This window comes from Pieris rapae, chromosome W (assembly GCF_905147795.1).
Source record: "Pieris rapae chromosome W, ilPieRapa1.1, whole genome shotgun sequence".
In the NCBI taxonomy this organism is placed as follows: Eukaryota; Metazoa; Arthropoda; class Insecta; order Lepidoptera; family Pieridae; genus Pieris; species Pieris rapae.
In genome coordinates, this window is record NC_059533.1 from 2,765,964 (window position 1) to 2,781,690 (window position 15,727).

At 35.9% G+C, this 15,727-nt stretch overlaps 2 protein-coding genes across 3 annotated transcripts in view; both read right to left on the reverse strand.

Moving 5' to 3' along the window:
* LOC123690459 (protein croquemort-like) overlaps window positions 1-14,796 on the reverse strand; it is a 46,081-nt gene extending 31,285 nt beyond the window's left edge. For both annotated transcript variants that reach the window (XM_045633890.1, XM_045633889.1), the window contains exon 1: window positions 14,688-14,796. The gene's annotated coding sequence lies outside the window, so the exon portion shown is untranslated. The remainder of the gene's footprint in view (window positions 1-14,687) is intronic.
* LOC110993852 lies at window positions 4,188-5,696 on the reverse strand. Its single transcript, XM_022260222.2, has one exon. The coding sequence runs from the start codon at window positions 5,346-5,348 to the stop codon at window positions 4,584-4,586; it is 765 nt and encodes a 254-aa protein (XP_022115914.1). The 5' UTR covers window positions 5,349-5,696; the 3' UTR covers window positions 4,188-4,583.
* Window positions 14,797-15,727: the final 931 nt, after the last annotated feature.

Sequence of the window (15,727 nt, forward strand, 5' to 3'; positions counted from 1 at the left end):
GAAGGTGAGTAGTGGATCTCGAGGATGATAAGCAGCAGACATACCGTCATTGAGCTCGTTGTTATCAGCTTAGCGAGACGATACAAGAAATGTGACTATATGAACCTGATGATGGACTCCGAAGGTGGGGACCGGATCTCGAGGATGGTAAGCAGTAGACATGCCGTCATTGAGCTCGTTGTAATCAGCTCAGCGAGACGATACAAGAAATGTGACTATATGAACCTGATGATGGACTCCGAAGGTGGGTACTAGGTCTCGAGGATGGTAAGCAGTAGACATACCGTCATTGAGCTCGTTGTAATCAGCTTAGCGAAACGATACTAGAAATGTGACTATATGAACCTGATGATGGACTCCGAAGGTGGATACTGAGTCTCGAGGATGGTAAACAGTAGACATACCTTCATTGAGCTCGTTGTAATCAGCTCAGTGAGACGATACAAGAAATTTTACTATATGAACCTGATAATGGTCTCCGAAGGTGGATACTGAGTCTCGAGGATGGTAAACAGTAGACATACCGTCATTGAGCTCGTTGTAATCAGCTCAGTGAGACGATACAAGAAATTTTACTATATGAACCTGATAATGGTCTCCGAAGGTGGGGACCGGATCTCGAGGATGGTAAACAGTAGACATACCGTCATTGAACTCCTTGTAATCAGCTCAGCGAGACGATACTAGAAATGTGACTATATGAACCTGATGATGAACTCCTAAGGTGGGTACTGGATCTCGAGGATGGTAAGCAGTAGACATACCATCATTGAGCTCGTTGTAATCAGCTTAGCGAAACGATACTAGAAATGTGACTATATGAACCTGATGATGGACTCCGAAGGTGGATACTGAGTCTCGAGGATGGTAAACAGTAGACATACCGTCATTGAGCTCGTTGTAATCAGCTCAGTGAGACGATACAAGAAATTTTACTATATGAACCTGATAATGGTCTCCGAAGGTGGGGACCGGATCTCGAGGATGGTAAACAGTAGACATACCGTCATTGAGCTCGTTGTAATCAGCTCAGCGAGACGATACAAGAAATGTGACTATATGAACCTGATAATGGTCTCCGAAGGTGGGGACCGGATCTCGAGGATGGTAAGCAGTAGACATGCCGTCATTGAGCTCGTTGTAATCAGCTCAGCGAGACGATACAAGAAATGTGACTATATGAACCTGATGATGGACTCCGAAGGTGGGTACTAGGTCTCGAGGATGGTAAGCAGTAGACATACCGTCATTGAGCTCGTTGTAATCAGCTTAGCGAAACGATACTAGAAATGTGACTATATGAACCTGATGATGGACTCCGAAGGTGGATACTGAGTCTCGAGGATGGTAAACAGTAGACATACCGTCATTGAGCTCGTTGTAATCAGCTCAGTGAGACGATACAAGAAATTTTACTATATGAACCTGATAATGGTCTCCGAAGGTGGGGACCGGATCTCGAGGATGGTAAACAGTAGACATACCGTCATTGAACTCCTTGTAATCAGCTCAGCGAGACGATACTAGAAATGTGACTATATGAAGCTGATGATAGACTCCGAAGGTGGGTACTGGGTCTCGAGGATGGTAAGCAGCAGACATACCGTCATTGAGCTCGTTGTAATCAGCTTAGCGAGACGATACTAGAAATGTGTTATATGAACCTGATAATGGACTCCGAAGGTGGGTACTGGATCTCGAGGATGGTAAGCAGTAGACATAGCGTCATTGAGCTCGTTGTAATCAGCTTAGCGAGACGATACTAGAAATGTGTTATATGAACCTGATAATGGACTCCGAAGGTGGGTACTGGATCTCGAGGATGGTAAGCAGTAGACATACCATCATTGAGCTCGTTGTAATCAGCTCAGCGAGACGATAGAAATGTGACTATATGAACTTATTAATATTTAATATTAAATAAATATTAGGTAATATTTACTATAATACCACTATATTTCTTTGAGTTTATTGAAAAAATAATCAATTTCAACGATTCGTCTTCCAGTTGAAATTTTAAATATTTTTCTTGGTTCTGAAACCTACGAGTGCAGCATGTTATATCTAAGCCCGAAAATGAAATCAGAGTCAATCAAAATCAGTACCCACCTTCGGAGTCCACCATCAGGTTCATATAACACATTTCTAGTATCGTCTCGCTGAGCTGATTACAACGAGCTCAATGACGGCATGTCTACTGCTTACCATCCTCGAGATCCGGTCCCCACCTTCGGAGACCATTATCAGGTTCATATAGTCACATTTCTTGTATCGTCTCGCTGAGCTGATTACAACGAGCTCAATGACGGTATGTCTACTGTTTACCATCCTCGAGATCCGGTCCCCACCTTCGGAGACCATTATCAGGTTCATATAGTAAAATTTCTTGTATCGTCTCACTGAGCTGATTACAACGAGCTCAATGACGGTATGTCTACTGTTTACCATCCTCGAGACTCAGTATCCACCTTCGGAGTCCATCATCAGGTTCATATAGTCACATTTCTAGTATCGTTTCGCTAAGCTGATTACAACGAGCTCAATGATGGTATGTCTACTGCTTACCATCCTCGAGATCCAGTACCCACCTTAGGAGTTCATCATCAGGTTCATATAGTCACATTTCTAGTATCGTCTTGCTGAGCTGATTACAACGAGCTCAATGACGGCATGTCTACTGCTTACCATCCTCGAGATCCGGTCCCCACCTTCGGAGACCATTATCAGGTTCATATAGTCAAATTTCTTGTATCGTCTCGCTGAGCTGATTACAACGAGCTCAATGACGGTATGTCTACTGTTTACCATCCTCGAGACTCAGTATCCACCTTCGGAGTCCATCATCAGGTTCATATAGTCACATTTCTAGTATCGTTTCGCTAAACTGATTACAACGAGCTCAATGATGGTATGTCTAATGCTTATCATCCTCGAGACTCTGTACCCACCTTCGGAGTCCATCATCAGGTTCATATAGTCACATTTCTAGTATCGTCTCGCTGAGCTGATTACAACGAGCTCAATGACGGTATGTTTACTGCTTGCCATCCTCGAGACCCAGTACCCACCTTCGGAGTCCATCATCAGGTTCATTTAGTCACATTTCTAGTATCGTCTCGCTGAGCTGATTACAACGAGCTCAATGACGGTATGTCTGCTGCTTACCATCCTCGAGATCCAGTACCCACTTTCAGATTCCATCAGGTATCAGGTTCAGCAACTTATTTTACTTGGTTGTACAAGTTGCACTTGAAACTTGACAACTCTAAATTTGAGTTTTGTTTGGGTAGGTACTTATATACATATACTTATAACATACAATAATTTCCGAAGTTCATGTCCTCGCCTCACTTGATATATCTTTTTATATTTTGACATTTCTAAAAAAATCCGCGGGTAAAAACTAAAATACGCAAATATTTAATTATTATTGGCTTCGACACACAAGCGTAGTCCTCCCGTCGCAAAGCGTTGAGGTGGACTGAAGACAAGCCGCATGCAGGGCTCGCGGGTGTGAAATTGCGGAGGGAAGCCCATTGCGCTTGAGTTTATTTACCTTTTATTACTTTCCATGCCCAGGAAACGAATTAATACAATTTTTTTTTTATCAAAATAATAATATATGCTATATCTAATAATACGTGTAAGATTAAAATAAATCGCATAAACCGTTTTGGAGCGAATTTGTAATTTATGTCTAATCTACGGTTCGATGGTAAATTTTTTTTTGGGAAATTGGTATTGCTTTTATCTTTTTTGATTTTATCAATCGATACAGTAGGCTTCAACCCACAATATATATTTTTTTCAAATGCATATGAGCGACAGTTCTTCCAACAATTTAATTTAAACTAGGGCTAGTTGACCGATTTGAGCACTGTTCAAGCCTTAAAAATTTTTTTACAAAATAAAACTTTATCTACCTAACTATTCAATCGGTGCGAACTTATATACACACATTGAAACATATTCAATATAAGTAGTGGGTGTTGTCAGGAAAGCGAGTGATAATTAATAATAATAATTTTTTTTTGGTATGAATATTTTTTTTTATTACACATAAAATAAAAAATGATCATGTAATATCGTGATCGTGATCAAAATAAGTTTAACTAAGGTGACTCTGACAATAAATTAAACATAAATTTTAGTATCAATTATAATAAGTATATTAAATAAATAAAATAAAAATAAAATAGCCTTTATTGCTGAACTTATTTTTACAGTAATTTTTCTTACAAATACGTTTATAACTTTTAACAGTTTCTTTTCTTTTCATAAATCAGGTATCGGTAAACAGTCGTTTCTACATTTCAGCTTGTCTTTCGACATAGGCCTCCTCTAATGATTTCCACTCTGTTCTATTTTCCGCTATGCGCGTCCATATTGGGCCCGCCACTTTTAATAGTTGCTATGTGGATGTCATTTACTTTGTTTTTCATGTTAGTGTTATTTTTTTCCTTTAGAGGGTCGTGGTCATTTTTCCCCACGATGACCAGTCGGCTTGGGGAAGTATTTTGTTTTGTTATTTTATGTTGGTTCATGTTGAGCTGTTTATTTTTCCGTTTACCGACAGTTAATTGTTATTCTTTGTTAGTTGTTGTCTTAGCGGGAAGAGACGAAAGAGAATTAGCTCTAATCCTCATTACGTCGAAAGCATTTGGTCTATTGTTAATCGGCGGCATTAGAGTTTGTTGTTTCCTTGGTTGAGCATTGTTTTGTGGGGATGATGATGTTTCTCTTTTGCGCTTTTCCTTATTTATGTTAGTATTTTTTCCTTTTACTACTAGTTTGTCAAATTTCAGGTACGCGATATTTCCCTTTTCTCTCTCCTCTTTTAGCTGCGCCTGCAACGTTTTCCTTTTCTCTATTACTTCCTTTGTGTAGTCTTCTGTAACATATACATTTTTGAAGTTTTTCTTCTTTCCCATAACTTCATTCTTCTTCCATTCGCTCGTAAAGGAAATCAGAATTGGTCTTGGTTTTCCAGAAGACTTTCCCTTTCCTAGACGATATATTTTGTTTATCTCATGTTCTTGTAATTGTATGTCAAGGTCAGTTTTGAAAATATGTATTGTATTTTGTATTAATTCTTGTGTAGACCTTTCGCCTTCATTTACTCCAAACATTATCAAATTGTTTTGCTTCTTTCCTCTTTTTAAACTTTCTACTTCCTTTTCGAGATTTTCTACTTTTATTTTTAAGTTTCTATTTTCTGTTATAATAGGTTGAAGTTTTTCGTCTAATCTCTCCATTATATTATTTGTTATCGAATCTTTCAATTCTATTGTTTGGTTCAAGATTTCATTCTTCATTTTATCAAATAATAGTTGAAACTGATCCTCCATTCTTGTAAACTAAATCTGCGTGTTATGGAACGTAATTAGTGGTAGTTTTTATTTACTTGCTCTGGCAACACTAGTTAGCTGTTACTGTGACAAGTGTCAATGTCATTGATCTTTTGTCTATGCTCAATATGATTGGTGGATTTCTAACCTCTAATTATCACTTTTTGGAGATACTTTTGTTGAAATTCAAGAACTTACGTGATATTGTGTGAAATCGGTAGTTCCACTACACGGACGACACTTCAATTTGTGTTTTGTGACGTCGCAGTCTCAAGAACAGTGTACGAAATTATTTTTTAGCACTCAATAATACGGAGCTACACAATTACGATGCTTACAGTATGACAGCCCAGCGACTTTTTTAATAAGTATATTATTACTTAATAAATACTCCTTATTTATTAACGCCCGAACCCAAAATTTAATTTACAATCTCAGATTGAAAACCATCTGAGATCAGACCGTGACAGTCGATCAATTCCTATCTGCATCCCAATAACCAAACCCTACGAAGACAATCCCTTTTTTGGCGATGATTGCCTAGAATGCTATCTATGAATGTTTAAATCATATCAAATAGCTTTTTAATTATGTATTTAAAAAAATGGTATTAGTAAAAATCTTAAGATAGGATATTGGCACAGTTGAACTGTCATTTTCATACAAAGGTATATACACCGTTCCGACCTACCATTGATAGCTTGTATCGACAGATGGCTATTACAAGCCGACGATTGGTTATTGGCTATCAATATTTCGATTCCGATGGCTATCTCAGATGGTCAAAATGGATTGAGATACGTTATTGGGTATGGACGTCAGTATATCATCTACAGAAATCTTGTGTTAAGTTTGCCTTGCTTGAATGAAACGGACTGAATTCTGTTGATTTCTTAATATCACATTGTATAAATCAACAACGACAACGCACTCGCGAGCCCTCTGGCATTGAGAGTGTCCATGGGCGGCGGTATCACGTAATATCAGCTGAGCCTCCTGCCCGTTTGCCCCCTGTTCTATAAAAAAAAAAGTCGTAAGTAGGGGTAGAAGCTAGTACTCTAGTACTAGCTTGTACATAATCTAAATCTAGACACGATTAATGGATTTCAAGTTAAGCGAAGTGTGAGTTCATTGCTCCCATAACTCTATAATGGTGACCATACATTGCTTGATTTAGGTATTTTTTAATCCTGAAGAATAGACTAAAGAAAAATAAAAATATTTAAGATAAAATTAAAAACTGTGTAATACTTGAAAAAAAGTGGAAGGTCTGGCCCTCTTTTGTTTTTGATCATAGATACCCTTACTTGGATTGGTTCAGTGGAAGGAAAAGAGAAAATGCCTACGAGAAACCTGAGAAGATGAAATAAAAGAGATAGCTTATTGGAAAATAGTAGCGAAAATGAGAGACAAATAGATAATTTAGATGGCCTTCACTCTGTCGAAGAACGAGTAGATAATAATATTATATACAAAAATAATATTAACTAATGTAATCCTTATATTACTGTTAGGCTATTTATTTAGTTTAAATATTCTATCAAGTTAAAATGGGTATTTAAGCTTCAAAATTTGCGCGCCATTGAGGGTGGCAGAATATGCGAAAGATTTACGATTGTACCACTTTAACATTTTTGTACCATATTCTTGCAATAAATAAAATATTATTTTTATAAAATGAGTACTATTTCCCGTCACCAAAAAATAAACTAGCTAGAAACACTGATTATCATACAATTTAATATTAAATAGATAAAAGATACACGCAATTTTAGACATCAAAAAGGCAAATTCTTAAATAACCCAAAAAGTATTATAACAAAATATTCTTATCAACATAGTTGTTTTAAAATAACTATGTTTATATTGTGTGTTCTGTGAATCATTAAATCAGTATAACTATGATAATTTTTAGCAAAACAATTAATAATGGCGACCCTACGATATTACCCAAGTGTATGTAGTGAATGTTGGTTTACAATCTGTGGTTACTAAGTTCAGGGTAAACTTATTGCAATTTTGCTTTAAACACGTTTTTTAATTATTAAGGACTTCCTCCTTCCTTCCGGGATCTCGCTGAGAGTAGTCGTGTGTAACCCGTGTTTGATTTAATTGAAAAAGTTTCAAAATTCTAATAATTAAAATATTAGCAAGTACTAGGATAACAGTGCGCCGTAGGAGTAGCTACCTTTGTTAAATCACTGCCCACTTGTTGACGCCCCCAGCGCATACGCACGTTGCAGGAAGGAGTGTCAACCAAGGCCACACCCCCGAACGGTGACTAAATCCAAGATATATCTCCTTGCCATTTCTGTGCTCTTGGTACAAGATCAAGGTAACAACACTACCACACAATGAGGAAATTTCTGACTTTAGGGAAGAAATGAAAAATATTATTACTTTGTGGGGAGAGAGAGAACCATCAGAAGCAAATGGACAAGCTATTTCCAATGATTTCAGCCCTTAATCTGAGTAACTCCAATATAGAAAAGTCTATTACTTTCTTGGCAGAACAAAATGCAGAGTTTCAAAATAAAATTGAATCATTGGAAATGGATTTAAAAAAGCGCGATGAGCAAATTTTGATTTTAGAACAAAAACTAGAAGATACCGCCAGACAACAAAAGAAGACAACCATTGAGATGAGAAATGTACCTCTAGAAGGTAAAGAATCTAAAGAGGACCTCATTAAACTTATGGCAAACCTTGCCCAAAATATAAATTCAGAATTTAACAAAGAGGACATAAGGGACATATACAAAACTAAGAGAAAATCTTCCACAAAAACAGTAGTTGTTGAACTAACTTCTACAGTTATAAAAGACAAATTACTCCACGCCGCTAAGAAGTTTAATACTGGTCCAAACAACAAACTGTCTGCTAAACACCTCGGTTTTAAAAAGGATCCTGATGTACCGATCTTCATCTCAGAGTCTTTAACGCAAAAGGCAAGCAGGCTTTACTTCCTAGCTCGGGACTTGAAAAGAGTGAAGAACTACAAGTATTGCTGGACGGCCATAGGACTAGTATATCTGCGAAAAGACGATACGTCTACCATAATACAAATAACAAATGAGGCCCAAGTTCAAAGCCTAATGAACATGGACTGACTGATCGTTAAATTAGTTCATTTCCAGCCTTTATTTAAACCATATTGTATCTCACTCTCTTGCGTGCTGAATTCAGGTATTGTAATTATTTCTAATATTTGTTACTTAAGTTTATATAACTCACATGTACTGGCTAGTCAACTTGCCTCTTTTATGTTATGTACTAACTCACACTCCTATCTTACTTTCCCTATAAATAGTTTTAAACCACTACACATAACTGCTTACTCTTGTACAATCGTGCCTCAATACCTACCATTGCATAAACACTTCAAAATAAAATTACTTGATCGCCAATTCCTAATGCACACCCTATCCTGCTTCATCCTACCTTGCTCCCTACTGGTTCCTCGCTTATGGAAAACGCCATATTTAAATACACCTCTCTACCCCATGGACCTACCCAAACCCAGATATGGATAGATATTTTGATGATATAGACAAAACATCAAAATTCTCCTCAACCCTCTGCTCACAATTACAATTACAAACCAATATTGACTCCTTTTCTAATTCTGACTGTGTAGAATGTAATATTGAGGACGTTCATAGTTTAATTCATAACCCAAATCATTTTACTAAAGTCTTAAATCAGAATATTCGTGGTATATCAGCAAACTTTGCAGGTTTGCAAACTTTGTTAGTTAGGTCACGCACAAGTTGGGATGTCATTATACTGACTGAATGTCGGATAAGGGACAACAATAACTTGCCAACACTGCATGGCTATAATTCTTTTCATACCACATCAAACTTACTACAAAACGATGGCGTGGTAATGTAAATCAAGGACTATATCCCTACCCATATAGAGGAACCGGTGTTCATGGATGCTAATTGCTTGGTAGCTAAAATTGACCCAAATACAATTATCATTGGCATATACCGTTCTCCATCATATAGCAATAAATCGAATTTTATATCATCACTAAATAACTTACTGACAAGATACACTAGCTACAAAACTATTGTATTGACAGGCGATATGAATGTTATAATTAATAGAGAAATCATAAAAGATGATGTCAGAGACTATTTAAACCTAGCAGCCTATCACGGTTTGCTCCCTACCCACACATTTGCGACACGAGTAGATAACTGCCTTGATCATGTCCTTCTGAAAACTAAGGTTCAAGCACACACATTTGTTGCCCAAACATCACTGACAGATCATAAAACCGTTTTACTATTTCTTAAGTCTAAATTAAACCATGGTGGTACCGTGAGTAGGCCGTTAACTAAAATAGACTACGAGGGCCTCGCACTTAGCCTTTGTAATATGGATTTAAGTCCTCTCTTTAATTCGTCTCATGTAAATTTCGCTGCGAGCTTTTTGATTGCATCTGTTACTGAAGCCATCAAGTCGAACTCGACGCAAGTTAGTCCCTCGAAAAGAAAAATGATAATTAAGCCCTGGATAACTCCCGGTCTTTTGAAGTGCATGCGAAACAGGGATAACCTACACAAAAAGGCAAAAAAATATCACAATAATGAGATAATAATTACCACATATAAACGATACCGGAATTTCTGCAACAATTTGTTAAGAAAACTAAAAAGGAACTATGAAAATAATGAACTAAATAAAGCCAAAAACAATCCAAAACTACTTTGGAAAACAATTGACACAATAACAAATAGACAAAAATCGCTAACACCTCCTAATGAATTGCTAAAAAATTACTCCAATAATTTGGTAGCGGTCAATGATATAAATCAATTTTTCGTGGGCGTTGGCAAGAATCTGGCGGAAAATATATTACAAAAGAATTATTCTAATTCTGTTGTTGAATGCAGTTTTGGAGATAATAGTAACCATAAATCTCTAGTACTATTACCAACTGATGAGAGTGAGGTGGAAAAACTTGTTATAGCCCTCAAGAGCGATGCCACAGGGCGAGACGGGATTAGCGCTAAGATTCTAAGGTCATATAAAGCAATTATTGTACCCCCTCTCACACATATATGTAATTTGGCTCTCAGCAATGGTTCCTTTCCATCTGCTTTTAAACAAGCGTTAGTAATACCAGTTCATAAAGGAGGCCTCGCTAGAGACCGTGTCAACAGTTATAGACCGATATCCATCTTACCAGCAATGTCTAAGGTTTTGGAAAAAATAATCAATAACAGGCTTATAAAATTTCTAGAGATGAACAACATTCTATCTACTTCCCAGTACGGTTTTCGCTCTGGAAGATCCACCGGGGATGCAGTTCATGCACTTACTGACTACATTATTAGGAACCTAGAGGGGGGCATGAAGTGCATAGCTATATTTCTGGATCTAGCTAAGGCTTTTGACACGGTATCTATCGAAATCCTATTAAAAAAACTTGAGAATACTGGTGTGAGAGGGGCCCAATTGGGACTATTCAGTGACTATTTGAGCAATAGGACCCAGGCCACAAAGATTGGTGATAGTGTGAGCGAGGACCTTCCTGTTCGATACGGTGTCCCGCAGGGTAGCGTATTGGGTCCTACCCTGTTTTTAGTGTATATTAATCAGCTATGCAACCTACAGTTAACCAATGGAACCATTGTAACCTTTGCGGATGACACGGCTTTATTATTTAATGCACCGACTTGGGGGGAGGTTTACGCTCACGCCCAATCTGGCCTGGATAGGGTGACGGATTGGCTTAGCGACAATGTCTTAACGCTCAATGCAGACAAAACAAAATACATGGCATTTACAAAACGAGGGTGCCATCCACAACATCAGTGGACAATCGTGACTCATTGCTGCCCCCGTCTGCAACGCTCGAATGGTTCGTGCGACTGCCCACGGCTGCAAAACGTTAGTACACTAATGTACCTCGGCGTACTTATAGACCATAATCTTAGCTATAATGGTCACATTGAATTGCTTTCGGGACGCTTGCGTAAGCTAATGTATGTATTCAGGAGCCTGCGTGGGGTTGCTGACTCTACTACAACTAGAATGGTGTACGAGTCGCTTTGCCAATCCCTACTAATTTACTGTGTCTGGGTCTGGGGAGGCACCTATAAAACCTCTCTCCTGAAACTTGAGCGAGCCCAACGTGCAGTTCTTAAAACCTCATTGTCTCTCCCCTTTCGATTCCCTACTGATGAACTTTATAAAACCTGTTCTGTACTTACAGTTCGTCAACTATTTATCTTATACACTATTCTTAAACAACATTCGCTGTTATTCTTTGATACCGCTATATTGGACAAACGTCGCAAATATAACGTTTGTACAACCCCATCTTTTTCTAATTTTTCTCAACGATCGTTCTCTTTTCTTGGCTGTTACTTATATAACAAACTCAACAAAACTCTAAATATATATGCTAAAACAAAAAAATGTGTAAAGCAAACACTTCATAAATTTTTAAGTACTTTGAGCTATGATGAAACTGAAACTCTACTAGAGGTAATAAAATAATAATTTTCACTTAATATGTTCTTGTCATGTCAAACACCCTTTAACACTCACTAACACACGCATGCGTACCCTTCCCCACTATCACACACACTCACATACACAATCCCTTACAAACTTCCTTTTTGTTATGTATATGCTATGGAATGGAAGCCTGGTTATCCATATTACAGGTTCTTACCTAGTTTGGAAACCAGTCTCCCAATACTGTTACTATATTAAGAATTATTATTATTAATGTTTAAGGGAGAAAAATAAATAAATTATTATTATTATTATTATTATTACTAAATACTCACTCAAGCCAACTTGTATTATGATTGACATCGCGATTAAATCTTTATGTGATACTATAATTGATATATGAGCAGTGCTGGCCTAGTGGCTTCAGCGTGCGACTCTCATACCTGAGGTCGTAGGTTCGGTCCCCGGCTGTGCAACAATGGACTTTCTTTCTATGTGCGCATTTAACATTTGCTCAAACGGTGAAGGAAAACATCATGAGGAAACCGACATGTCTTAGACCCAAAAAGGAGTCCCAAGAAGTAGAGATTTTCTGCGAGTGTTAAAACAGCATAGAAGAAGGGCTAGTTTAATTTTTTTTTACTTAACGCACAATAGACCAAATGCGCGGAAACTGATACATTCATACATAGAGTCAAAACAATTAGTATGCGTAGTTAAATTTACCAAATATTAAATTATTTTATACTTAATTAATTGAAAATTAGGTTATTTTTTAAGTTAACTTTATTCTAAGTTATTTATAATATTTGAGGGAAATAGGAAGTCACAGACTGTAATACGATGATGAAATAACGCACGATTAACCGCGTATCATTTATTGATACTCTATATTTCTTAATTACTGTGTGGAAACATAAATCTAGAAAAAGCTATTAACAACAGGTCAATGTTACAAAATATAATAAAGTTGAATCGCTAACTATAAAGGTTAAAATGGAAGTTGTTGGTTCATATGTTCAGAGGAAGGAAGATGTTGTCTATGTTATAAACTAATTTACGATCTACCAAAGAGTCCATAGCCGAAATCGGTTTTGATGAACAGTCCATAGACACTTACATTGGCAGAGGGCGCGTAAGTTCGTTGCCGAACTTTTAAGAATTGGTGTTTTCTTGAAGGACCCTTAGTCAAATTAGTTCGGAAATACCTCAGTGGGCCGCTCCAAAATGAAGGCCAAACGTGGGGATGTGGAGAGTTGTATTTAATTAGTTAGTTAACAAATCTAGTAGCTGTATGTAAAGATTTTTTATTAATCATAAAACATAGAGATAACATACACGAACACAGACACAAATAACAATAATCAAAGAAAAAAAAAAAGAGAAAGAGAGATATTTTTTTTTACTATTAAAGAACCTTTGTTTTAAGTATGTAATGCGTTTGTGTTATGGTTGTAATTTTCCCTGGCTCAGCATTATGCTGAAGAGCAGTCTGCCAGAGACCACAGCACCGGAGCAAAACCGTAGTTTATTTCTGATTGATGTATCAATTAAACCTTAATGCTTGCGATAAAGCTTGGAAACTAATTCAGATCTTCAATAATAGGATACTACGGAAGTTTTAAACAGCACAGGCATTTTAAAATAATCCTTTTGTTATTTATTAATTTGAGTTTATATAAAAAGATATTATGTTGGTGTCATGGTCACTAAACATATACATACATCAATGATATTGTGTAATCTATTAGAAAATATATATGTATATAATTGCAATATAAATTATCTTCTAAAACTGAGTTTTTTTCCTGAATTTTAATGTTTTGTTCGTTAGATGTTGCAATAATTAATCAAGCAAAAATATACATAGTTAGGAATGTTATCGAGTAAATATATTTAAGGAACACGTATTAAAAACAACAATTTATATTACAAATTAACAATAACATTGGGATTAAAACTAAACAAAAAGAATCTACATCTGAACACAATATTTGTCGCTAATATGGAGACGAGTTTCTATAGGAATATACCATAAACTACAGCGCCATCTACATTTATGCTTTTGCGAATCAGACAAAAAACGTCTTAAATCATTCGTGAAAAAGAAACAACCGTTTTGAAAATTTTTACTGGTAATTATTTATAACCTGGTTTGCGCGGGAAGATAATGCATAGTTAAATAAAACATTTTTTTCTATTATTGATTTTTGTAGTATTTTCGTTGTATTTTAAATTTATATGCTATAACAACACATCATAAGAAGAAAAACATTTGATGCGTCCTAGATGTACCTAAGTATGTGAGACAATAGCAACAAAATGAGAACGGTACACACTAGCCAATTTATAGAGAAAAAAAAAACAGAAAAATTAACACGTGTCCAATTTAACACAAAATATATAGCTATGTTTTCATGATTTGCGTAGCGTATATAGAACTACAGAATTTTCCTATTTATGTTAGATTAAAGATATTTTATAATTTTCAAGTATCTGTATGCACATTTATATTACACAAAAAATTAATTTACTCTGATTCAAATCTAAAAAATGGGAAATTTTAACTAACTTCTTACAGCAGTCGTGAAATGATAATTATTTGTATACTTAACTGCTGAACGGATTGTGATAAATTGAAGTATTGAGATAAATAGAAAGCTAAATTAATTATAGAGTTAATTATGTATTATAAATTTAATTTAAATAAACATTTTATCAAACAGTTGTCACAATAACTTTTTTAAGACAAATTTCTCTAAAATAAACTATTACCGATATTTTTAAATCAGCAATGATAGTAAAATTATTTATATTTATATATTTTATTATATTTATTATTATAAATAAAAAACTTACCTTTATCTGTAACTCAGTCAAAGACAATCCATAATCACATTAAACAATTAAAATTTAAAAAAAGAATACGTCAACTGCGTCTCTCGCGCGCGTGTTAACAGCGAAGTGCGCTGCGACCTTTTACTTAAAGCTTACCATTCATCTGGGCTCAGGGTTAAAGGCTACACGCTTACATGAGTTTTCACCGTCTAAACATCTTTTTTGTGAAGGACATATTATACTCAGACGTAATATGTGTCAAAAATTACGGGTGTACACCCACATTATGAACCTTGATGTTTTAGTGGTAAATGTTATTAAGATCCAATGATAATTCTGCTGAATAATAAATATAAAAAAATATAAAAAGACACTAAGTATATAATGTATCAAAATTAATTTTGTAACATATTATATAATCGCTTGTAATCTTCACTCTCATACATTACCGGCGTGTTCAAGATCACGCCCTAGAAGCTATGAAGGAAAAGAAAGTCAGACACTTTTGATCACGCAATTATATAATGAAAAATAGAAATAAAAGAGATAGCGGGGAAAGGTTGGAAAAAAGTAGCTAAAATGAGAGACAAATGGAAGAATTTGGAGAAGGCATTCACTCCGTTGGAGTACGTACACGACGTACTCCTTTTAATGAAATCCTTTTTATAGTACTCGAATACAGGCTTTTTTATTTTATTCATAAATACAATATAAGATTCCTCTTAATATTAATCCAGTTTTGCAAGGATCTTGGCTTGACATCAATTTTTTTTATCACTCTGGGATGTCATGTCATTGATTTATAGGCCGATTACTATGTTTTCCTGTTCCATATGAACAGATATTAGAAGTTCACATATACATATTGATTATTGATGCACCACCAGGTTTAAACGACCTTATCGAGAGGCATTTGCATAACTAAAACACATTAATCCCAGCTAATAATGCAAATTATCTCCTTCCAATAATAAATTATTATAAACTCATTTTCCCGTAATTCAAGTCGTCAGTAATTTATTCAAACATGATCAATGTGACGTTATAGTCATGGCTCTATC

Coding starts and splice junctions, on each gene's coding strand:
- LOC110993852 (XM_022260222.2), bottom strand. CDS start 5,348: ATGGAGGATCAGTTTCAACTATTATTTGATAAAATGAAGAATGAAATC.